Source organism: Spermophilus citellus, assembly GCF_964194105.1.
Source record: "Spermophilus citellus genome assembly, chromosome: 5".
Taxonomy (NCBI): domain Eukaryota; kingdom Metazoa; phylum Chordata; class Mammalia; order Rodentia; family Sciuridae; genus Spermophilus; species Spermophilus citellus.
The window spans coordinates 20,639,549-20,664,678 of record NC_138186.1 but is presented as its reverse complement, the minus strand read 5'-3'; the positions used below and the strand labels follow the sequence as shown (position 1 = coordinate 20,664,678).

At 40.7% G+C, this 25,130-nt stretch overlaps 1 protein-coding gene across 1 annotated transcript in view; it reads left to right on the top strand.

Moving 5' to 3' along the window:
* Positions 1–5,515: 5,515 nt before the first annotated feature.
* The window catches only part of LOC308649276 (testis expressed protein 56-like), a gene marked incomplete at its 5' end in the record, with an annotated part of 37,229 nt that continues 17,614 nt past the window's right edge, over positions 5,516–25,130 (top strand). Inside the window, 2 exons of the mRNA XM_081294922.1 lie at positions 5,516–5,705; positions 14,905–15,103. Of these exons, the coding sequence (XP_081151048.1) occupies positions 5,516–5,705; positions 14,905–15,103 (389 nt within the window). The remainder of the gene's footprint in view (positions 5,706–14,904; positions 15,104–25,130) is intronic.

Sequence of the window (25,130 nt, the reverse complement as noted above, 5' to 3'; positions counted from 1 at the left end):
AGATTGATTAATCAATCTAATACTACTAACCACCCCATGAAGTCTACTAGTTATTAATTTTAAAACAAGTAACCTGAACTTTAGATATATTAAGTAATTTTTTTCCAACTTACAATTACTTGAAAAGTAGTGAATTGAGGTCAACATTGGGGTCCATGTAGTCCCAGCTGATACTTTCCACAAGTATATGTATCTGGGAAATTATCACCACCACCCCAGACAGAAGCTCTTTGTGCACACATGAGTGCATGTTCATCAGCGTGTGCAAATTTCCCAGATCAGGCTTATCCTCGCTCATCTCCCTTTCTTTCTATTTCTCTTTCTGCCTTCTCCTTTTGATTTTCAGGACTTGAACTGATTCCTGTTCCCTTGAGCACCACTAAGATTTGTCATCCATCAATACAGTCTTCCACAATTCTTTTTTCCCTTGACAGAAATTATTCTTAAAAGCCTTTTTCTCCTATCATCATTCCTAATTAACTTTTCTTTCTTTCTCTGGCGACTTCTTCATGATTCGATATCAGCATCGAAATTGTGGCTGCCTCTTCTGTCATCACTAAATATGAAAGGTTTGGGGTGGTGTTAAAACTAAGAGAATGTACCTTCCCCAAGCCCTTGGGTACGGTTTGGCTTTAATACAGCTCTGACCACAATAGTTTAGGCTCAGGTTTAGCTTCAGTCCTTGGCCCAACAGAATGCACCTCCCTTCAATGACATCTCAAGGCCACACCCAGCACTTAGTTCCTAGTGGTAGCCTCAAGCATGCCTTAATTGACATATGCACTTCTTTAGTTCAGAGTGAAACCAATCTTTCATAAACAAAGTGGGACAAGGTATATGCTGTCTCTTGGCATTTAGCTCACTCCTGCATTATTGACCATGAGATGATCTAAATCAGAGGGAAAGAAGGTAAGCCTTGGACCAATCACTTCAGTGGATTCCAAAAAGCCTGCCTTGCCACCAAATTCCATGACCCAGGGAACTGACTACCAGATAACTATGGGGTGCAAGGCACCTGGACACATATGCCTTTTTATGTCCTAGATCATGCAACAAATGTCAGTAGCAGGTTTTCTTAGTTTCTATTTATCCTTCAGGAAAAGAATTCCATTTCAGTCTGCCTCCTGCAGTGCCTTCCATGTTTTGATATTGCCCATGCAATTGCCCTACCCACCTTTACTTTCCCTTTCAGTTTACTACGATCATGCTTGACAAGTACTACAGCAGAATCTTCTTCTGTGTAGTTATTTTCAGAAAGTCAGGACAATATTTTCTAATGAGCAATAGTTAATTAGAATTATACTTTGTTGTTATCATTCTCAAATAAGATGCTCAACCAGTGTGAAACATTTCAAATGAATTATGGACAATTTGTATTTAGCATATGGTTTAGATAACTAATCCTTATTTATCTATTTATTTATTCCTAGCAACTGCTGTGTCTTTTAGGAACGGTAGATTCTATTTATCCAGATTTAGGACCCTGTTTCTAAGAGAATTCTTAGAATATCCCGAATTCTTAAATATCCTGACTTTCTTGTGTTTACATAATTACTTTTAAAGATGTATGTACATTTTTTCCCCTGCTTCGAAGTTGTTTTAGTTTTTCTTTTCTACTTTGAAATTTTATTTTAAATATTAACCTTCAATGCTTTGCTTCCTAGGTCTTATTTGGGAGGCCAACCTTTTCTTGCAAAATTATAAGAAATCTTGTTTAAAATCTACGTAAATCTCTTTTAAAAAATCTCTTTATTCCTAGAATGAAGGTGATATGATGTTTTTGTACATACATCCAAAAGGAAGAAAGATAAGCATGCACATCAGTACTTTCTACATCTGCATATGTTGTAGCTAGTACTTTGAAGTAAATTTTCAATCATGTGTTTCTTCCTTTATTTTGATTTTACTGCAGTATGATTTTCTGAATTTACCTTGCTTCCAAAGTCTTCCTATCTTTCAGATGCTATAGTCTTCCTATCCTCTGGAGTTATATGTTCCTAGCCTCACAGCAAAAACTCACTCCTCTCCCACTCCCTCCCCGAATACTGGGATTGAACCTTGGGCGCTTTACCACTGAGCCACATTCCCAGCCCCCTCCCTTAAAAAAAAAAAAAAAAAAAAGACAGGGTTAAGTTGCTCAGGCTGGCCTTGAACTTACCACCCTCCTGCCTTCACCTCTCCAATCACTAGCATTATAGGTGTGTGGCACCAGGCTGGGCTCGCTTTCAATTTTGGTCTAAGTTATATCAGAACTTACTTTCTGGTGCCAGTAAAGGTGTAGCTGGGATTCTCTTTCTGGGAGTCGGTATCCTCCCTCTGCATCTGCTTTGATAGGAGTACTCGCTTCAGAACGTTTCCTTTGAGAAATTTGGAAATGATCTTCTTTCTCTGAACATTACTGAACACTTTGCCTTCGGGAAGCCAGCTGACCTTGTCACCTCCACCGTGGCCCGAGGGAAGGGAAAGGTATTCAGGAGACACAACAACCCTCTTTGAAACAAAAAAAGGAATTGCTGTTTACCTAAAGTTCATGAATAAAAGAGCCCGACTAGACAAACAACCCAGAGTTCTGCTCCCACTGCTGCGGCTACACTGCGGGATTAATTTAGTTAATAATGTGCTGCTAATCGCCTAAGCAGCCTGCTGCTCTGTCATAGCAACTGAACCTCACAGCAAGGAGAGGTGCCTGCCCTGGCTTAGGAGAATGCTCTCGAATCTGTTCTTGGCACAAAATAATTATACGTTAAAAATTTGGTTTTGACAAAGGTAAATATATTGGCCTTTAGAGAATAGGATTAGTAAATAAGAGATTCACAAAACAAGAGAGAAAATAGAAGCATTTGTTTTATCAAAGACTCTTTAGTACCCAAGGCTGAGACCTGGTTGGCTTGAACCTAGATCACACAGTCAGCAGCCCAGCATCTCTAGTGACTGTTACTCCCACCCTAAAAAATGTGCTTTTCAACACTACAATTAGAAAATAGAGCTGTTTACTAGAAGTCTTTCTCATTGTAAAAAGCAAAATGTACCCATCTGACAGTTCATTTAAAAATAAAATTTATGCCAGATGTGGTGACACACACCTGTCATCCCAGCTACTTGAAGCCAGCCTTGACAATTTAGTGAAACCCTGAATCAAAATTTTAAAAAATAAATAATAAAAAAGTATTGGGACTATAGCTCAGTGGTAGAGCACTCTGAGGTCAATCCCCAGTACCACAAAATACACAAATAAGTAGATTTATGGCTGAATAGTATTCCAGAGTATATTTATACCACATTTGTTTTTTTCCTCCATTCATCCATTGATGGGCATTTAGGTTGATTTCATATCCCTGTTGTCATTTATAGAGTTGCAATGCCCATGTCAGGGCAAGTGATTCTTCAATGTACTGATTTAATTTCCTTCAGTATATACCCAGTAGTAGAATTGCTGGCTCTATGGTAGTTCTATTTTTAATTTCTTGTGGGACCCCCTCACTGTTTTCCATAATGACTGTGCTAATTTACACTCTCACCAACAATGTATTCCGTTTTCTCAGCATCCTTGACAGTATTTATTTTGTTTCGTTTTGATAAGTCACTCAAAAAAAATTTAATAATTGTGCTCTTATGGTTTTTCATCAGTCAACACGCTCCAGAAAGCTGCAAACATTCCATCCATAACGACTTACAGCAATGACTAAGAACATTGACATGGTATGTAAAAAGATCACATTTTAATGGATCATTTCCTTAGTACATTGAATGATTTAAAACATAGTTTGTTCTTATATATCTATAAAAATAAGGGTCAGAGTAACACACTCAACTTGCTTGGAAGAAAAACAAGGGCAATATGTCTTTCAGCTCCTAGAATATTCTACCTTTCTTACCCCCATCAAGTCCCTTTTCTGTCCCAAAACACCCAAACAATTATGAATCACATTGCATTCAAGTGGTTCGTGTTAGTTCTATAACAAATTTTAAATATGTTTGTTTTTAAATATAACTAGTTTATCTAATTTTTTTTTTTTTTAATTTTGAGATGAAGGTCTTACTGTGTTACAGCCCAGGCTGGTCTCAGACTCTTGAGCTCATGTGATCTTTCCTGCCTCAGCCTCCTGAGCAGCTGGGACTACAGACATATACGCCCTGGATATGAATGGTGAATGTACCATATGGTACAGTCAGGATAATTTTAGAGTCCTGGCTGAAGGTTTTCACGTTTGGTAAAAAGCTGGCCAATATTAGCAGCTTCCCCATGGCATCTCTGTGCATCTTCCCCAACTCTGACCCTGTTGCACTGTGGTTCCTTGGCCGATTCCTAATGACAGGGAACTTCACTGTAGGTGGAACATGCCTGAAACCAGGGAGTAGCTCCAAGAAACCCTGTTATTTGCATTTTTGTCCCAAACTGGGGAGTAGCTCTTAGAAGCTTCTAACTTGCTTAGTGTCACGGTGCAAAACTGTTACTGTGTCAGGTAAGGGAAGAAAGGCTAGGCTTTTATACTGGGGAGCCAGTCAAATTGGCAGGAAAATAGGTTGTACTCAAAGCCAGCTTTGAAGGAGGAGAGAGGAAACTTTTTCTGTTTCATACCAACATCTGCAGAGATCTCAGGGGCCAGGAGAACTTACAAGGGACGGAAAGCCAAATGGGACAAAAGGCAGGAAATAGAGATATGTAGATTTAGTTAGCAGAGAACCTGTCAGTCAATCCCTAGGCATCTGTCAGGCCAGAGTGGGCAGCCCTTCCACCTTCAGTCTTATTGTGAAGAAGTTTAGAAGTTAAAACAATGCGGAGCTTTTAATTTTCAACATAAGGAAGTTGCCCTTCACTTCAGAGGGAGTCTGTTTCCTTAGGGCTCACAATCAAGTGTGGTGTGTTCAAGATTATTTAATCTCTCTACTGTCCTTTACTCTTTGGTCTACCATGGCTTCTTATCAGTAAAGTTGAGCACTTTTATTTGTTTACTTTGCTTCCTCAGTGTTCATTTGGATCAGAAAATAAGACGCAGTTTGGCCTCTTACCTGTGTTAATCTGGACATTTCCTTGGTTGGGGACCATGAAGTTCTTTCCTCAGATCTGCTCAGGATTGTGATGACGTAATCACACTCCTTAGGGCCCCCATCGAGTCTTAATTATCCTTGCACAGGGTGAAAGGCCTCTTCTAAGTGCCAGAGGGGAAAATTACCTCAGACAGAGGTGCACATTGGCTTTTTCCTCCCTTCCTTTAGGAAGGTTCTATTTTTTCCCCTTAGATCTCGTCCGTATCCAGAAAGTAAATTAGCATTTCTGTAGCAAATCCCTGAGAGACTTGATGGCTTTTCTCTGCTTTGAAGGTATAGGATGAGCACTCAGTGTTCTAGGTCAGTCCCTGGACCATTGTGACTCTCAGAATGTGAAGTAATCAGCAAAAAGTAAGTTCCATCATCTCTTCTTGGGAATGGAGGGAAGCTGGGAGGAAGAACCATTGTCAGACGCTCTGCTCTTCGAGCTTTCTATTTGTCCTTCTCTGTAACTCCACGGGCCATCATGGGAACAGCCAGCAACAGCCCTTCTGACTTGAACATCATCGTCCCTGAGAAAATGGAGCATAAGGACTATACCCAGCCTGATGTCCTGTGTCATACCTTTGAGACTCTGTCTAACCTTCACAAACTGCTTCCAAACCATCTTGTGGAGCTGCTTCAATCCTACCAGAGCGAAGAGGATAAAAAAAAATGTATGTGGGTAGAGGGTTTTCATGAACTCTATTAGTAAGCACATACTTCATCTTGGTAAAAGTGCCTCTTCTTTTAGCCACAAGTAAGAATTTTTCCTTGACATTGCAGGTGTGATCAGTTCCTTTTGTTTTGTACAATTTTTTTTGGTACTATGGATTGAACCCCTGGGTTCTGCACCCCATCCCCAGACCTTTTTATTTTTTATTTTGAGCCAAGTTGCTGAGGCTGACCTTGAACTTGTGATCCTCCTGCCTCAGCCTCCTGAGCTGCTAGGATTATAGGCACTTGGTTTATCACTCTACTTTAGGCAAAGAATATCTGTTTGAAAGATGAATTGGACCAAGGTGGGAAGTACACTGAATTTACAAAGTAGGTTTTAGATTTTGCTTTACAATAGTGAGAGAACTTCCAAGTTGAAGGTCAGAGTTCAACCTTTGTTCCTTTGCTCTGTTTCCTCCTCCTCCTCTTCTTGCCATGGAAGAAGCTGGATATTCCCCCCTGGGAATTATAAGTAACCTTCAATTTCTTATCATTATTATTATTTTGAGATGGGGACTTGGCTATGTTGCCCAGGCTGACCTTGAATTCCTGAACTCACTTAATCCTTCTGCCTCAGCTTCTTGAGTACTTTGGACTATTGGCATGTGCCACCACGCCTAGCTACTAACTGTGACTTTTTGCAGTTTGGAGTGACCTGCTATTCCTGAAATTTGGTCAGGGCCATGGCTAATTTGATTGATTTGGAGCATTGAGTGGAGTCTACCTCCTGAATTTCTCATGACTAAGTGGAGGACACAGGTAGGTGGCAGCCACCTGCGCCTATGATCTTAGAAGACAAAATTAGAAGGTGCCACAGTGATTCAGACACAAACCAGAGAAGTCAGGTAGATATTGGCATAATGATTTTTAAACTACATGGCAAATCTGGCCCTTTGTATTCTGATTCATCTCTAGTCTCTCAGTCCAGGTATCTAGGCTACATTACAGATTACATTAAGAACACATACATCATCAAGAAAAACAAAAACATCCTAATAGAATAGATAAATGTTTGCATCGGCAATCCGAATGATTAGCTGTAAATCAATAAGATGAAAAGAAGTTTGAACTCTCTGGTCCTTAAGGAAGTAAAAGATAACAAGGAGATCATTTTAGGCATCCTACTTTTCAAATTTAAAATAATTAATCATAATGAACTTGTGGGTAAATTAATATCCTCACATACTATGAATTGATTCAGGCTTTTTGAAGGATAATTGGAAAGTCTTTGTCAAAAGTTCAAATGTATGTCATTAGCTTATTGAAACTGAACTTGGTAGAAGGAGATTGTCTTTCTCATAACTCGTTTTGACCCATTCTGTTAACTTCTTGTCCCTTAGCCTTGGGTGAAATTACAGGAAAATCTCATAGCTTTTCTGGTCGTGTTGATAATGAAAAGTCTTCTCTAATATCAAAGGACTAAATTCTCATCCAGTTTAAAACCTGTCTGCGCCTGTTTGGAAACCAGGAGGAGGCAGTAGGGAGCTTCTTTTCTTTTTGTTGCTCCAACTCTTCCCTTGCTGGCTTCTGTTAGGAGACACAAATGAGGGAGGAAGGTAGGAGAAGAGAGGAACTAAAAAGCTTTTTCTTGACTGGCAAAATATCAGATCACTGCCAAGCGCGTGATCCCACCAGCTCAGGAGGCTGAGGCAGGAGGATTGCAAATTCTTAGCAATTCCGTGAGGCTCTGAGCAACTTAGTGAGATCCTGTCTCAAAATCAAAAATAAGAGAGCCTGGGGATGTGGCTCTGTGGTTAAGTGCCTGTGTGTGTGTGTGTGTGTGTGTGTGTGTGTGTGTGAGTGATCGTGATCTGGTATGTACGCCCTCTCAGAGTGGCAGCTATGAAAAGCTGTTACTTTCTCTCCTGGGGCATCTGGGCAGGTTCTTTGGTGAGTTCTTATTGCTGGGTTCTCATTTGCACAGCCTCTGCCAGTATTTCCCTTCCTTTATCTCCACCTGCCCTAGTTCCAGCCCTTGTAACAAAATACCACAGACCAGGCGACTTCTAAACAACAGAAATTCATTTCTCACGATTCTGGAGGCTGGGGTCGTCCAAGGTCAAAGCAGATTCAGTGTCTGCTGAGGATTTTCTGGCTGAGAGACCACAGCTTCTTGCCCTGCCCTTGCCTAGTGGTAGAAGCAGTGGGTCTCTCCAGGAACTAGTTTCTAAGGGCACTAATCCCATCAGGAAGGTCCCAGCCCCATGACCAGTCACTTGGGGGTAGGATACCAACATGCATTGGAGGCGCACAAACACTCAATCAGAGCTCCACCCCCTTCCCAGCTTTTTATGGCACTGGTCTCTCCTGTTTCAACTCAGATTTCCTCATCCTTGGACAGAATCCCTCTTGTGATCCTAGTCGACATGGTTTCAAGCCAACTGCTTTCAAGGAGGTTTACATTTGGCTTGTAAAAAATTTAAGCCCTTAGGCTGGGGATGTGGCTCAATCGGTAGCGCGCATGCCTAGCATGCTCAGGGCGCTGGGTTCGATCCTCAGCACCACATAAAAATGAAATAAAGATGTTGTGTCCATCGAAAACTAACTAAATAAATATTAAAAAATTCTCTCTCTCTCTCTCTCCTCTCTCTCTCTCTCTCTCTTTAAAAAAAAAAAATTAAGCCCCTTTTCCCCATGTCTTCATCCAGTTGATGAAAACACAACTGACATCCAATGCTGCCCCCTTTCCTCTGGTCTCAGAGGAAATGAGACATTTTTTTTTTTTTTTTTTTTATCATAGCAACCCTCCGTTTGGATATATTCATTTAATCATTCTGCTACTGAATGAAATTAGGCTGCTCACAAATGGCCCCAGCCATTCCCCAATGCATGTTTCCAAGTGTTAGGGGTTGAACTGTGGCCACACACCCCTCCCCTGCTGAATATATACTGAAGTCCTAACCCCAGTACTCCACGACATGACCATATTTGGAAATGGGGTCTTTATAGGGTGCAAGTGTAATTAAGTTCAGATGAAGTCAAACTTGGAACAGAGTGGGTTCTTAATCCAATATGATTGATGTCTCTATGAGAAGAAAGATTCAGGAGGAGAAGGTGGCCATGTGACAGTGGTGGCAGACATGAAAGTGAAGCATCTATATGTCAAGGAAAGCCAAAGATCCCTGGGGAACAGCAGAATGGAGGAAGAGGCAAAGAAAAATCTCCCCTTGAGGTTTCTCAGAGGAAGCACGACCCTGCGGACACCTGGGTTTCTGATTTCCAGCCTCCTGAACTGTGAGAAAACTAATTCACCAGAAGTTAGGGGAGTTAGTCCAACCCAGTTCTCTTAAATTACCTCTTAAAGCCAGGGAGAGAAGGGAAAATGCTGTAGTTCATAGGACCACAACTACTCTGTGCTAACGAAATTCTCAAGTGTTTTAAAGAATGCTTACAAGACAGGTAAGCATTTTATGTACAGGATATCTGGCACCTGCTGAATTTTTGTTTGTTTGTTTGTTTTTTGGTTTTTAGAGCCTTGGGACACAACTGAGATAACAGAAAAAAATTCACACTATTCTGTTACATAGGCTTCTTCTTCAAATCAGCCATTCCTCTTCCACTTACTGTTCCACCCACACGCTCACACCTGTGCAGACAGCTGCATGGACATGGATATGCTCTGATCCATGGTTATAACAGTGAAAAATTGTGAGCAGCCTAATTTCATTCAGTAGCAGAACGATTAAATGAATATATCCAAACTGAGGGCTTCTATGATAAAAAAAAAAAATCATGTTAACTTTCTGTTGTTATGACAAATACCTTAACTAAATCAACATAAGGAAGAAAGGTGTATTTTGGCTTTTTGTTTTAGAGGTTTCAGTTCATGGTCAGTTAGCTCTGTTGCTTTTGGTCCTGTGATAAAACAGAGCGTCACAAGAGAGCAGTGGGGAGCAGAGCTTGGTGGCCAGATGAAGAAAGAGAGAGAGAGAGGGAGGGAGACAGGAAGGGGCCTGGTCCCAATGTCCCCTTCAAGGGCACGCTCCCAGTGACCTAACTTCCTCCCGCTAGGTCCTGCTTTCTAAAGAGTCCACCGCCTCCCATTTGTACCACAGAATGGGAACCCAGCCTTCAACATATGGGCTTTTAGGGGGAATATTTTAGATTCAAACCACAACAAAGATTGGCAGACATCTACAAAACGTAATGTAGAGTTTTGATAAACAAGCTGCAAAAGAAGCACAACATGAGTCTGTTTATGCCAAAATAAACTGGACTTTGTACATACAAAAACATGTCAATGAATAAAAAAGTTTTGGAAGGTGACACATCAAATTCAGGACAAAATGAAGTAGGATTTTCTTTTCACTCTGTAGATATCTTGAAGTTGTTTAATTTTATTTATTTTGATGGAAGTCTTTTCATGTGTAAATTTGCAGTGAAAAGAAGCTTATTTGTTTGTTTGTTTGTTTATTTATTTATTTTTGATACCAGGGATTAAACCCAGGGGCCCTTAACCAATGAGCCACATCCCCAGCCCATTTCTATATTTTATTGAGGGTCTTGCTATAGTTCCTTATGGCCTCACTAAGTTGCTGAGTCTGGCTTCAAACTTACAATCCTCCTGCCTCAGACTCCCAAGCCACTGGGATTACAGGTGTGCTCTACCGTGCCTGGCAGAAAATGAAACTTAGCATTGAAAAGGTTGTGGGTGGTTACGTCAGGTTGGACAAGCAGGTTTCCATTTTCTAGTGATCCTCCAGCTGATGTTTATGTTTTCTGTTAGTCTCCCAACTTAGATGCTGTCAACACTGATGTAATTAGCACCTTGTAGTTCCTGCTAGGTAAAAATGGTCTGCATTGCTGAGAGGTGCCCTCGTATCAGAGGTGTTCTGCTATCTCGATCCTTTGCTCTGGTTGGAAGCCCATTTGAAGAAGTCCATGACACAGCTGAGGTTGTTGGCACTGAGGGAAGAGGGGTTTCTTCTGAGTTCTACTGTGTCTTCAGGATCTGGCCTAAGGCAAGGTCCAGCCATCAGGAGCACATTGGCCTTGGAGGCCCTGAATTCTTTATACAAGGCTGCTTCACTTTCAAAATGCAATTTCCAAGTGTATCATGATTGCTTCGAAAGACAATTCTAAGGAGATGATCCTGTCTCTCATATTCTTCTTCATCAGATTATGAATGTGATAATGAATTCTGATATCTCACTGCTACTGTGTATAAAGCTTCTGGGAAAAATTTCTTTTAACCTTAAAAATAGATTTTGTCACTTCCCCTGCCAAAGCCCTCCTCATCCACAAGGATACTCAAAAATGAAGGAAGGAAGGAAGGAAGGAAGGAAGGAAGGAAGGGACGGAGGGAGGGAGGGAGGGAGGGAGGGAGGAAAATGTTTATCACAACACCCAAGTTTTTCTTTTATGTTTTAAATAATGACTTGGATCATAACAATGAGAAATGAAGGTCCTTTATACTATATGGATTCAGTTATACTGCTGTTTAGACAATTGTCTCCAAAACATAAACAGCTTCCATCTGCATCCACAGTCTCCTCAAGTGGTGCTCTTCCTCCTGATGCCCCCCATCCCACAAACAGGGGAGCAATATTGATGGTTACTGGTTTGATGGTGTGTGATATATTCTTGCAACCCGTTCCTTGTATATCTTACTTGTACCAAACTGAAAAGTAGGTAAGTGGAAGTTTAAGCTTTTGCTTGTTCATTGCTTTCAATTCCAAAGAAGTTACTTCTCTTGGTTAATTTATTGCTTTTTGCCCCCAAATACTTTCTGAGGCTGTTTAGCTAGTTGGTGGGGATATACTAGGAGAGGTGAGGCAGTAGGGAAGAGCTGTTCCCATAGAGTAGGTGGCCTTGGGGCGGAGACCTACAGGGCGACTACCAGAAGTATATGCAGTTCAGATACTAGTAGTCCTGGGGCAACTGTCAAATCTGTGATTTTAGGTACATGGGAAAATACAATTAGGTGCCAAAGTAACTTTCTGGTACAAACACATATAAATATATACATGGTGGCTTGGTGCACTGGTTATATACTTTGTCAGTGTTGATTTGTATTCAATGTGATTCTAATCTATCCACCATCCTTCATCCATCCATTATCCATTCATCCATCCATCCATCCACCCATCCATCCACCCATCCACCCAACACGCACTTAATTTCATGCTTTAAAATAAAAACAAAACCTTCAAGCAGTGTATAATCTAATATCTCCAAATCTTCACCCTTAAATTTATAATCAATATTATTCTACTTCAAATAATATATTGTGTAGTGTGAAGAATCAAACCAGGACCTCACACGTGCTAGGCAAGGGCTTTACCATTGAGCTATGCCCTCAGTTTTAAATAATTTCTTGAAGCATCATATGCTTATTGTATTTTATTTGAAAAACTAGAACACTTACTTAAGGCCCAATTAAATGTTCAAAGTGAGTTCTGAGTTTTTATCTTATCATGGTATACAGTACTAAAATATAATCACTCATACTGGAGAACATGATAATTTATCATTTTTGTTGAACATTCTTCTCTTTCTTTTTCTCTCATTTATCCATAGTTACTTACAGAGTATCTGAGGTGTTTTAAAATATCAAAATATGTATATGTGTATTAGCTTCATGTGACTACAACAAAATACCTGAGGCAACTAATAAAGAGAAAAGATTTATTAAGCTCACAGTTTTGGAGTTTCAAAGACATGACACTTGCACTTTTTCAGTTTTGGTGAGGGTAGTGGATGGTAATATATCATGGTGGCAGTGCATGTAGAAGCAAGCAAATTATTACATTTTTAACTGGAGAGTGGGGAGGGAGAGGGAGGGAGAAAGAGAAGGAGAGACAAAGACCATAGTTTCACAATTGGCTTCAAGGGCACACCACCAATGACCTAAGGACCTCTTAAAGATACACAGCATCCAATAGTGGGGACCAAGACTTTGCAAATGGTCCTTTGGGGGAACACTCAGAAAAACCATAGGAGTATGTATGAAAATCATTTAAAATTTTTGTTTGATGAAAAAAATATATAAAAGTATATAGATATAGATTTTAAGTGGATGTTACCAAATACCTGAATTGAATTAATTAAATTGAATATCAAACTCAACTAAGAAATCCTGATACTGGTACTGCCACTAAAGGCAGTAGGTAGAGGCTATCTAGCCCCCAGGCCTTAAACCACCAAGCAGGAGCCTCAGTTTCCTGTCCTGTGCTTGACCCATTTGAAGTGGTTCTGAAGCCTCTACTGATTAACCTATTCACCCAGCAATATACCATTTAGTCAGACTGCCAAGTTAAGATCCTTTGAGCCAATTCATGGTACTGTGGGGTTCTGCTTACTATCATGCTATGGGAGGGACCATCATGGTTCAGCTGGAGAAAAGAAAACTGGACCAGTTTGATCGTATTCCTAGGCAGGCTCACTCTGAATCTCTGTGGGGTCTGCTTCTCTTTCAGCATACCATTTTTGAGTGCTCTCTCATTTTCTAATTTGCTCCAATGGACCATTGAGTTACTCAAGGTGTGATCTTCAAAGTGGATGTTGGTTCTCAAATTGTTACAGCTGAAGAAGAGATAAGAAGTTTACCCTACAATATAAGTCAACTTTTCTCAATAAAAACACTATGTAGTCAGCTTAGCTGGTCTTCTCTTCCCCTTCCTTCTTTTCTTTTCTTTTCTTTTTTCTTTTCATTCAGGAAGTCTGTCTTGATAAAGAAGCAGTATGCTTAATTATATTCTGGTGCAAGACAGAAAATAATTCTAGAAAGCTGAATTACACCTGGATAGATAGGAGTGACATTGGGAATATGGAATCCTATACTACCAATTATCACCTGCCTCAGATACCAAAACACTGGTCTTTTTCTCTTGGATTTCAGTGTGTCCATCTCAAAGCCTCATGAATAGCTTCCTACAGTGTTCAGATTTCCATAGTAGTAGTTGTGGCTATTTCTTTCAGCCCCTTGCTTACAGGTCCTGGTCCATAATGTTTGACGGAACATCTTCCCAACTCTCAGAGACACTCCCTGGATCCCCATTTCTTATAAGGTGTGACAGCTCAGAAAAGCTGCTCATTTGGATAAAGTCTTATCTGTGTGTGCTTATCACTCGCACCAGAGCTGAGGAATCTTGGAAAGCAGTCTACCCTGGGTGATATAACCCTGGTTATTTGAGTCATTGGGTGGGAGCATTAAAGGACATCCGGTTTATAGACAGGAGACTGGGCCAGACCAGGGTGTTCCAACCAGCTCTCCTTTATCTCAGGATGTGACATTCCCAGCCCATTCTACCATTGTTCTTGAAAACTAAGTGAGCAATGGGGAAGCACTGGGTTCATCCACCGTCATCTGGAAGAACATCCTGGAGCACCTACCTCTGGTGGAGCTGGGAAGGGTGACCTGGGAAGGGTGCTGTTCCATTTCTGACAAATACGATGTAAACACCCCTGGTGTTGATCTCATCTTCTCAAAGCAGTTCCACCATGCTGTCATCATGATTGTACCTCTGGCCACGCAGAGATTTCTGGCAGTAGGCTGCAAAGGTCCAAACCCTGAGTCTCAAGAAGGAAGACAGTTCCCACTGGCCTACCCGAAAAATGACAAGCTTAGAACAGAGTGAGAAAAGCCAGTCTATCTTTGGCCAGAAATAAATTTTATAGAAACAGAAATGATTGATAAAATACACTCCCAAGTTCTTCCTAATGAGGCATGCTATTATTTTAAGTTGATTTCTTATGTTGTAACCCTCTCTCAAGGCAAAGCCACCAGTAATCTGAAGCCCCAAATTAAGAGCTGGACAGTATGGTCAATATTCATCCCATTTCTTCTGAGAGGCTTCAAAATGTACATCTCTAAGTATGCAATAAAAGTGAAGATGAGAATTCTGATAATAATAATAATAATAATTGTAGGGTAACTTGCTATAAGTTTGAGAATCATGCACAAGTAACCAACAGTATTCATGGTAGTCCCTTCATGCTTTGGTCATTCATTCCTGCATTTACAGTGCTTCCATTTGATGTCCAGGACCAGGTTAAGGACTAAATGGCACCAGCAATATTGTTGGAATAAAGAAATGACACAGCTGAAAAGGATTATGAGAAGGCATGAGTGTCCATTCTTACTTTAATGCTAATTACTCTTGCTATGCAAAGATGGAAAGGAACATGGAATTGTAATAATGCTTATCTTATCACCAGGTGAGATATCAGAATTTTCCTGTTTAGAAAGGATCTTGGCAAGACATGAATTGCCGAAAGAGATTAGTCTGACTCCTAAGCCGAGCAGAATGCACTCATGGCAAAGAAAAGCCATGAACAATGTGAGTGACGGGTGGAAGAAGTGCCGCTTATGGAGGAGGAACATAAAAGAGCCTCCGATGAGCACCGTGGTTGTCAGGTAGGTGCTGGGCACTTTTTGTCTAAATATGCAGACTTATTTAGAGATACTCAGAATTAATGTTGATAAGACATAGAATATTCTATGTAATTCGCCGCAGTCTGGCTGGGCACAAATCACCCAGCCGCCACAAAGCACTTGTTCAAACAGGAAACTTTATTGCCTGAACTCCAACAGCACTCCACGCACACTCCCCGGGAACTCTCCCCAACGCCACCCACACGGCCCTTCTCCAGCACACCACACCAACCGGAACTTCACCAACCAACTCGAACTCCCCAGGAGATCCTCCCCAGAACTCCAAAGTAGCGGGCGCCCGAGGCGGACAGTAGGGGTCTATATACAATTGAATCAATCCAGCATCACCTTAATGGCTCGCCTCTCAACCATTACTTCTGGCAAAATGCCATTCCGACTGGGCTGTGGCTCTCAACAAGGGTCTAGACTTGCTAGGTTGCTGAGGCTGACCTCAGCCTCCTGTCTTAGCCTCCCAAGATGCTGGGATTACAGGCATGCGCCACCATGCCTGGCTACAATTTACTGTTGAAGTAACTAATTCAGTCCTGCAAGAATGTGACTTGAGCAAGTCCTATCAGGATGGCGTTGATTCCTTTTTTTTTTTTTTTTTTAAGAGAGAGAGAGAGAGAGAGAGAGAGAGAGAGAGAGATTTTTTAAATATTTATTTTTAGTTCTCGGCGGACACAACATCTTTGTTTGTATGTGGTGCTGAGGATCGAACCCTGGCCGCATGCGAGGTGAGCGCGCTACCGCTTGAGCCACATCCCCAGCCCCGATTCCTCTTAATTACCTAAACACCTTGTGAAGCTCCCACCACCTCTCAACACCATTGCACTGGGAATTACGGTTCCGGCACATGAACTGTGGGGCACATATTCAGACCACAACTCCTGACAATTTCAATTTTAGGGTCAAACCCTACATGAGGCTTGGAGACTTCTGGCAAAGTTCCTTCAATTCTATGCCTTGTAGATAAATAATAAATCAGCAGGCACAAAGGCCGGCAGTCCTGGGACACCAACTGGTAAACCGATTTTCTGAGCATCTAGAGTTGCACACAGTGGTGTATTTATCCCTGTTGGAGAACTTGGTGGGATCCCAACTTTCAGTTTTATAATACTATAAAATCCCTACTGGATACTGCATGTAAATCATAATTACTTGTAAACTGTATTTATTGGCTCGATGTCATATTTATGGGCTCTAGGGCTTCATTTTTCTTTTTCTTTTTTGGGAAGTGTGACAAATGCAGACTTGACCAGGAGAAGACTGGATGTTTCATGCAAGGATTCGGTTTAGATCCCCAACTTTTTTATTAAGTCAATGTGGTAGCAACTGAAGATAAGGGTTAGTAGTCAATAGGATTTATTCTGCCCACTCTCTGCCCATCATAGACACTTGCCATTAAGCCTGACTTAGAGCCAGCTCTGAAGTCAGCCATCCCTTCCTAGTCATCCCCACCACTAGTCAGCTTGATTGCATTTACCATGTTGTGGTGTAGACACGATTGTTTGCTACCCCATCTAAGCTCTGCACCTGGATGCTGGGTAGACATTCAAGAAAAAAAAACAAAACATTGAGGGCTGGGGATGTGGCTCAAGCGGTAGCACGCTCGCCTGGCATGCGTGTGGCCCGGGTTCGATCCTCAGCACCACATACCAACAAAGATGTTGTGTCTGCCGAGAACTAAAAAATAAATAAAATATTAAAAAAAACCTCTCTCTCTCTCTCCCTCTCTCTTAAAAAAAAACATTGAAAGTAGTCTACTGTAAACTAATACAAGGTGAATTTTCTTTCTTTTCTTTTCTTTCTTTTTTTATTTTATTTTATTTTATTTTTTTGCACCGGAGATTGAATCCAGGAGCACTTCACCACTCAGCTACATCCACAGTCCTTTTAATTTTTTGTTTTTAGACAGGATCTTGCTAAGTTGCTGAGGATGACCTTGAACTTGGGATCCTCCTGCCTCAGCCTCCTGTGTCACTGAGATTACAAATGTGGCCACCACACCCTGCCAAGATAAATTTAAAATACAACTGATTAATGTAGCTAAATGAAAGGTTCCCATCTCTCTCTCCCCCTCCCTTTATTACTTGTTCCTCCAACCCAGACAGGATCCATAGGCCGTTAGAGCTATAAATTCTCTAAGTATAGTTATCTAGTCCTTGAGAGATGGTAAGGAAACTGAATCTAGGAGAGGCACAGCTAATATAGAAGAGCAAGAGCAAGGACTAAGCCACATTTGCACATGTTACATTTCTGTTTACTCTGATTTGCCCATGTCGGTATGTCCATCAATGTCCCTTGGTTCATCTGTACACCTCACTGACAAAATGCTGCTTATTTATTTATTTTTGAGACAGCGTCTCACCAGGCTGGCTCAAACTTCTGGGCTCAAGTGATTTTCCTGCCTTGGGTATTTTTCAGATGAAATTGACATTTCAATCAGCATGCTTTGAGATGCCCCTGCATAATGGGGGAGGCCTCATTCAATCAGTTGAGAGTCTTAAGAGAAAAGACCAAGACCTCTTGAAGGGAAGGACTGTGCCCCCTTGCTGCCTTTGGGTTTCATGCTGCAAGATAGATTCCTACCGGAATTTCCAGTCTGTTGGCCAATCCTAAAACTGTCCAAATGAACAGCCCCAACAGTTACATGAGACAATTCCTTAAAACCTTTCTCCCCTTTCTTTCCATATATGTATCTTTATTGGCACATTCTGTTTTTATTTATGGTCATGTGTCATTCAACTACAGGCATACCTTCCGAGGATTGTGTGTCAGGTCACAGGCAATCTGGTCATTGTGTACACATCCTGGAATGGGCCCCCCAAAACCTACGTGATCTTGTCAATCACTCCATGTGATGCCATCAAGATAGGTGATAAACACAGGACGTGTGAGACTGCTTCACAGCAAACGTTATTAATAAGGAGTGCATTCTAAAATAATGATAAAGGTAAATACGTAAACCAGCAACATTATCAAGTATTATGTGCTGCACATAATTACATATATTATACTTTTATACAAACCCTACGATATTAGAATGGTACAGCATCACTAGGAAGTTCCTAGCTCCATTATCATCTTCTGGGACCATTATTATATATGTCATCCATCCATACTGAAATGTCATCATATGGTGGGTGACTGTTTCTATGTACATACACGTACATAGATAGAGACATATCCTCTTGGATACCATATTCCACACATTTAGCATTTGGAATTCCAATGGGGCTTAAGTAGTAGGATTTTTTTTTTTTTTGCACAGTCTAAGAATGGGCTCACGGTGGCAGTTAATAGCATAAGCAGAATTGTCTGGGGGAAGTCTGAGGATTGGGGACTGTGCATTTCCTGAGGGAAGAGGGCAATCCTCGGCTGTCACACCTCCCTCTTCTTTCCCCTCCCTTGTTCTCCTGGAAACAGCTGCAGTCTGTGGGAATGATGCTGGGATGCAAAGTAAGTAGAAGCCTCAGGATAAGAATTTTGTGATGAGATGGTACTGACCTGATTTGGGAGATGCACACAGAGCTCTGGGAGGAGGCAGCCATTCTCACCATTAACCTTCCAGCGGCTCTGAAGCCTCACTGCAGATTGGAATTGCCCGGTGCCTGCTGGGCCCATCCCAGACCACCTGAGCCATCATCTGAGGAGTGGAGGCCAGATCCTGCTAATTTTAGAATGCTTCCAGGTGATGATAGTGTTCGGCCAGGAATGAGAGTAAGTGAACCTTTCCAAATCAGGAGGTGAGGACAAAGTCATTCTCCTGTGATGGGTAGAGCCTGCCATTTTCATTATTCCAAGGACAATCACCAGGTATCTGCCAGATGCCAGATGCCTGACTGCTTGTAGGGAAAGTAAGTCTTGAAAAAAATGTTTTTCAGTCTGAAGTCATTAATGAGAAAAAAGGGGTCACACACAATGGGGAAAACAACCCAACCCAAAGAAAAAACCCTAGAATTTAGTGTCAGAGTTTTGTTGTTGTTGTTGTTTGGTTTTTGTTTTACTTTTTTTGGTTACTGACAATTGAACTCAGTGGCACTTAACCACTGGGCCACATTCCCAGCCCTTTTTAATATTGTATTTAGAGACAGGGTCTTGCTGAGTTGCTTGGGGCCTCACTAAGTTGCTGGGGCTGGCTTTGAACTCAAGATTCTCCTGCCTTATCCTCCAAGTTTCTGGGATTGTAGGTGTGCACGAAGGCACCTGTTGTGTCATAATTTTTAGGGAAACAAAATTTACAAGCAATAAAGGACTCTCTGACTAAGACCTGAAAAAATAATGCTGTCTCCAGAGATGGGATAGAAAGCCTGGAGCAGAAACTGAAAACCACTCTACATGGAGAGGCAAGAAAATGGCCCTTGGGTGACCATGTGACAGGCAATTAAGGCAGGTATGGAGAGGGATGCTTCTGGTACTGGGAAGCCCCCCTTCTAAGGAATTTGCACGTAGTCTTATGAATGGATGGATCTGATTTGGCTGACCAGGGAAGTGTGCCATTATTTTTGGAATTTAGAGACAGGTCCTGGGTTAATGCCTGAGACTTTGCACACCTGCCCATTCAAATGAGACATCAGCATCTCCTGAAAATGTTGAGTCACACGTCATGTTCCTACCAGCCATTCATAGCTTTTGTGAAATGGCTGGTTCAAATCCACTTATTTTGAAGTTTCTATGTCTTATGACTGAGTTGCAGGAGTCCTTTACGTATTCTCAATACAAACCCTATGTCTGATGGAATCACTGCCAATGTTTTCTCCCTCACGGCGGCTGCTCTTGCCTTTTTCATGGTATCTTTTGAAGAACAACAGTTAAATTTGTTGAAGACCAACTCACCAATTCATTTTCTTTTATAGTTTGTATATTTTCTGAGAATCCTTCACCTAGGCCCAAGGTCAAAAAGATTTCCTATATTTTCTTTCAGAACTTCGATCATTTTAAATTTCATTAGCCATTTTGAGTTTACTTTGATTGTTAAACTCAAAATGTTACTTGCTGCTCTTTTTAAATTTTGTTTGTTATTTTCACTCACTGCTGTTAGTTTGAAAAGGTTTTTTTCTTTCCCTACTGAATTCCCTTGGCAATTTTTTTTTTTTTTAGAGAGAGTGAGAGAGAGAGAGAGAGAATTTTTAACATTTATTTTTTAGTTCTCGGCGGACACAACATCCCTGTTGGTATGTGGTGCTGAGGATCGAACCCGGGCTGCAGGCACACCAGGCGAGCGCGCTACCGCTTGAGCCACATCCCCAGCCCTCCCTTGGCAATTTTGTAAAAAAAAAAATGTGCACAATCTGAGTATATTTCTGGACCCTATTTTGCTCCACTTATCTATATGTCTTTGCCAAAACCAAACTATCTTATTTATAGTAAGTCCTGAAATAAAGTAGGGCAAGTCATCCAACTTTGATCTTGTACTTTAAAAACTGGCTTTGATAATATTCTAGGTCCTGTGTGTTTCCATAAAAATGTGGAATCAGCCTGTCAATTTCTATAAAGTCTACCTAGGATTTGGTTGGAATTGAGTTGAATCTGTAGATCAATAGAGGAGATTGTCCCCTTAATGAGAGTCTTCCAATTCATGGATAGAATATATCTGTCCATTCATTTTGGTCTTTAATTGCTGTAAACAAAGGTTTGTAGTTTTTTTCAAAGTAGACATCTTGGAATCTATTAATATATTTATTACTAGGTTTTTATGTCTTATAACACTACTATACATGGAAATTAAAAAAAATAAGATCTTTATTAGAGCTTCATGGTTATACATGTGGTTGTGTTCATCGTGAAAAACTCATACGTGCATGGATATCGGTTTCAGTTCAGGATCCCCGCTTTCCCTCCCTCCTCCTGCCCCTTGTCTCCTTTCTTTACTAGATTTCCTTTAGCTTGTCTAGTAATTTATATTTAATTGGTTCTTTATGTAATCTTATCCTTCCCTCCCCCTTTTCTTTATTTCACTCTAGCTTCCACATATGAGAGAAGACTTTAGACCTTTGGGTTTTGGGGTTTGATTAAATTCACTTAGCACAATATTCTCCATTTCCATCTGTTTACCAGCAAATGCCATAATTTCATTCCTTTTTTTTGGGGGGGGGTATTGGGGATTGAACTCAGGGCACTTACACACTGAGCCACATCCCCAGTCCTATTTTGTATTTTATTTAGAGACAGGGTTTCACTGATTTGCCTGGTGCCTTGCTTTTGCTGAGGCTGGCCTTGAACTCATGATCCTCCTGCCTCAGCCTCTCGAGCCACTGGGCTCACAGGCCTGCGCCACCATGCCAGTGATCATAATTTTATTCTTTTTAACAGCTCCATTTTGTGTGTGTGTGTGTGTGTGTGTGCGTGTGTGTGTAACAATTTCTTCATCCATTCATCTATTGATGGGCATCTGGCTTGATTCCATAATTTAATTTAGTTATTGTGAATTATTCTGAAGTGGATGTATTTCTATAGTATGCCAATTTTAGATCTTTGAAAGAAAATGTGTAGGAATGGGATAGCTAGGTCATATGATAGTTCCATCCCTAGTTTTTTGAGAATTTCCAAATTACTTTCCAGAGTGGTTGTACTAGTCTACAGTCCCACCAACAATGTACAAGTGGTCCTTTATCCCCACAGCCTCACCAGCATTTATTGTTTGTTTACAATTGATTTTTATTACTATTGTATACTGCAAGCTTGTAAATTAATTTATTAGTTCTAGTAGCTATTTTTAGATTTTTTGAGGGGGCTCATTTTTCTTTTGGGGCACCAGGAATTGAACCCAGGGGCACTCAACCTCTGACCCACCTTCCCAGCCTTTTTTAAAATTTTATTCAGAAACAGGGTCTCGCTAAGTTGCTTAGGGTCTCACTAAGTTGCTGAGGCTGGCTTTGAACTTGTGATCCGCCTGCCTCAGCCTCCCAAGCTGCTGGTGTACACCACTGTACCCAGGTCCTTTTTCTTTTATTGTGCTAAGACAATTAACATGAGGTCTACCCTCTTGACAAATTTTAGGTGCATCGTACATTATTATTGATGAACAGGTACAATGTTGTATATCTCCTGAATTGTGCTTATTCACCTTGCTTCACTGAACTGGTTGCCCACGGATTTCCCAATTCATCCTTCTGCCAGCTCCTGATAACCACCATTCTACTCTGATTCTATGAATCAGACTATTTTAGATGCCTCTTATAAGTGGAATCATGTACTCTTTCTGACTGGCTCATTTCACTTAGCATAATGTCCTTAAGATTTGTCCATGTCACACATGCAAAATTTCATCTTTTTAAAGACTGTATATTGTATTCCTTTAACCATTCACCTGCCAGTGGATCTTTATATTTTTTTCTAAATCTTGTCTATTGTGACTTGTGCAGCAATGAATAAAGGTGTGCTAGTATCTCTTTGAGATCCTGATTTTAATTTTTTTGGAAAAATACTCACGAGTGAGATTGCAGGATTATATGACTCCCATTTTTCTATGCAAGTAATTATATATATATATATATATATATATATATATATATATATATATATATTTTAAAGAGAGAGAGAGAGAATTTCAATATTTATTTTTTAGTATTTTTGGTGGACACAACATCTTTGTTTGTATATGGTGCTGAGGATCGAACCCGGGCTGCATGCATGCCTGGCGAGCGCGCCACATCCTCAGCCCTGCAAGTAATTATATAATCTGCAAATAAAAGGATGTTTTTACATCTTCCTTTCCAATCTTTACTCCTTTTATTTTCTTTGTCTTATTCAATGGCTCGGATTTCCAGCACAATGTTGAACAGAAGTGATAAAAGCAGGCATCTTGATTTGTTCTCAATCCCAGGCAGAGAACAAGTCAATACAATGTAGATTCCCTCTATCAGTTTGAGGAAGTTCCCTACTGTTGCTAGTGTGGATTGAGTTTTATCATGAATAGATGTTGAACTTTGTCAATTGCTTTTTTCTTTTCTTTTTCTTTTTTTTTTTTTTTGGTGATGCTGGGGATTAGAACCCGGGGCCTTGTGCATACAAGGCAAGCATTCTACCACAACTGAGCCATATCCCTAACCGTCAATTGCTTTTTCTGAATGTGTTGAAAAATACTAATTCTTCATCTTGCTTATTGGTGAACCACATAAAATGTGTATAGCACAAAATTTGCCATATAAAGAATTTTAAAGGGCACAGTTCCGTGTCATTAAGTACATTCACACTGTTGTGTCACCATCATCACTAGCTATCTTCAGAATTTTGTATTATCCCCAACTGAAACTCTGTACCCATCAAACAACTCCATTCCCATATCCCTACAGCACCTGGTGATCGCTATTCCACTCTGGATGCTGCCTTATGGGTGAGGAGTCCTGCTCCTTCACATGTTGAAGTATAACATTAGGGAAGCACGCTGAGGCAAGCATAGAAAACATGGTTTACTTAAAAAGGGGTAACATAAATTCTCCCAGGAGGGAGAAGGGGGCCATAGCTGGTGTCCTGATATCCCAAGAAGTGAGGTGTCCTGCCTTTTTATATGTCCTAGGCTTCCTTTGTTTTCCTGTTCTCTTTCCCATTATCTTTCTCCCTGCATTTGTGACTAGGCCCAGGAAATGCCAGGGATGACCAAAAGGGTGGGAAACAGGTGGGCTGAAGGGGAAAGGGCAGGATGGAGCATCCATCATTAATTAACAACTTTCACAACTCAATGTAGGGAGGGGCGATTCCTGCAACAGGTTACCTTAGCAACAGGTTGGCTCAGGGGCAGATTCTTGATAGGGTGTAGGAAGGGCTCTGAAGACATTTCACCCCCAAAGGGGGCAGTCTCCAATTTCCCCGACTCACTCAAATTGGCCTCCTTGATCTTACCTGACTCGATTTACTTCTTTATACCAACTGCCTTTCTAATTCTGGCTTCATTTTCTGATTCTAAGAACTTGCCTATTATGTCTATTTAAATAAGTGGGACCATATTTGTCCTTTTGTGCTTATTTCACTTGTCTTCAAGGTTCATCCATGTCACAGAATGAGTCTGAATTTCCTTCTTTTTCAAGAGTGATATTTTCCATTCTATGTATAGACTACATTTTTTATACCAATTCATCTTATGATCCATGAATATGGAATAACTTTCTATTATGTCTTCTGTGGTTTCTCTAAGCAATATTTTGTAGTTTTTACTGTACTTTTTTTTTTTTTTTTTTTTTGTACCAGGGATTGAACCCAGGGGAACTTTACAGGGTCTCACAAAGTTGCTTAGGGCCTTGCTAAATTGCTGAGGCTGGCTTTGATCTCACAATCCTCCTGCCTCAGCCTAATGAGTCACTGGGATTACAGGCCTGTGCCACCATGCCCAGATTGTACAAGTCTTTGACTCCTTGGTTACATTATTTTTGATTATGTTATAATTATGTTGAATTTTTTTTTTATATATTTGTTGACGGATTGTATATCTTCTTCTGAGAAGTGTCTGTTCAATTCCCTAGTCCATTTATTGATAGGGTTATTTGTTTTTTTGAGATCTTTATATATCCTGGAGATTAATGCTCTATCTGAGATGCATGGTGTAAATATTTTCTCCCATTCTGTAGGGTCTCTCTTCACATTATTGTTTCCTTTGCTGTGAAAAAGATTTTTAGTTTGATTCCATCCCATTTATTGATTCTTGATTTTACTTCTTGCACTTTAGGAGTCTGGTTAAGGAAGTCAGTTTCTAAGCCGACCTGGTAGAGATTTGGGTCTACTATTTCTTCTTTGGTGCAGGGTCTCTGTTCTAGCCTGTTTTTGATCCACTTTGAGTTAAGTTTTGTGCAGGGTGAGAGATAGGGTTTAATTTTATATTGCTACATATGGGTTTCCAGTTTTGCCAGCACCATTTGTTGATAGTTTGAGTTCTTTTCCTATTTTTTTTTTGTTTGTTTGTTTGGTACTGGGGATTGAACTCAGGGGTGCTTGACCACTGAGCCATATCTCCAGCCCTATTTTGCATTGTATTTAGAGACAGGTCTCACTGAGTTGCTGAAGCTGGCTTTGA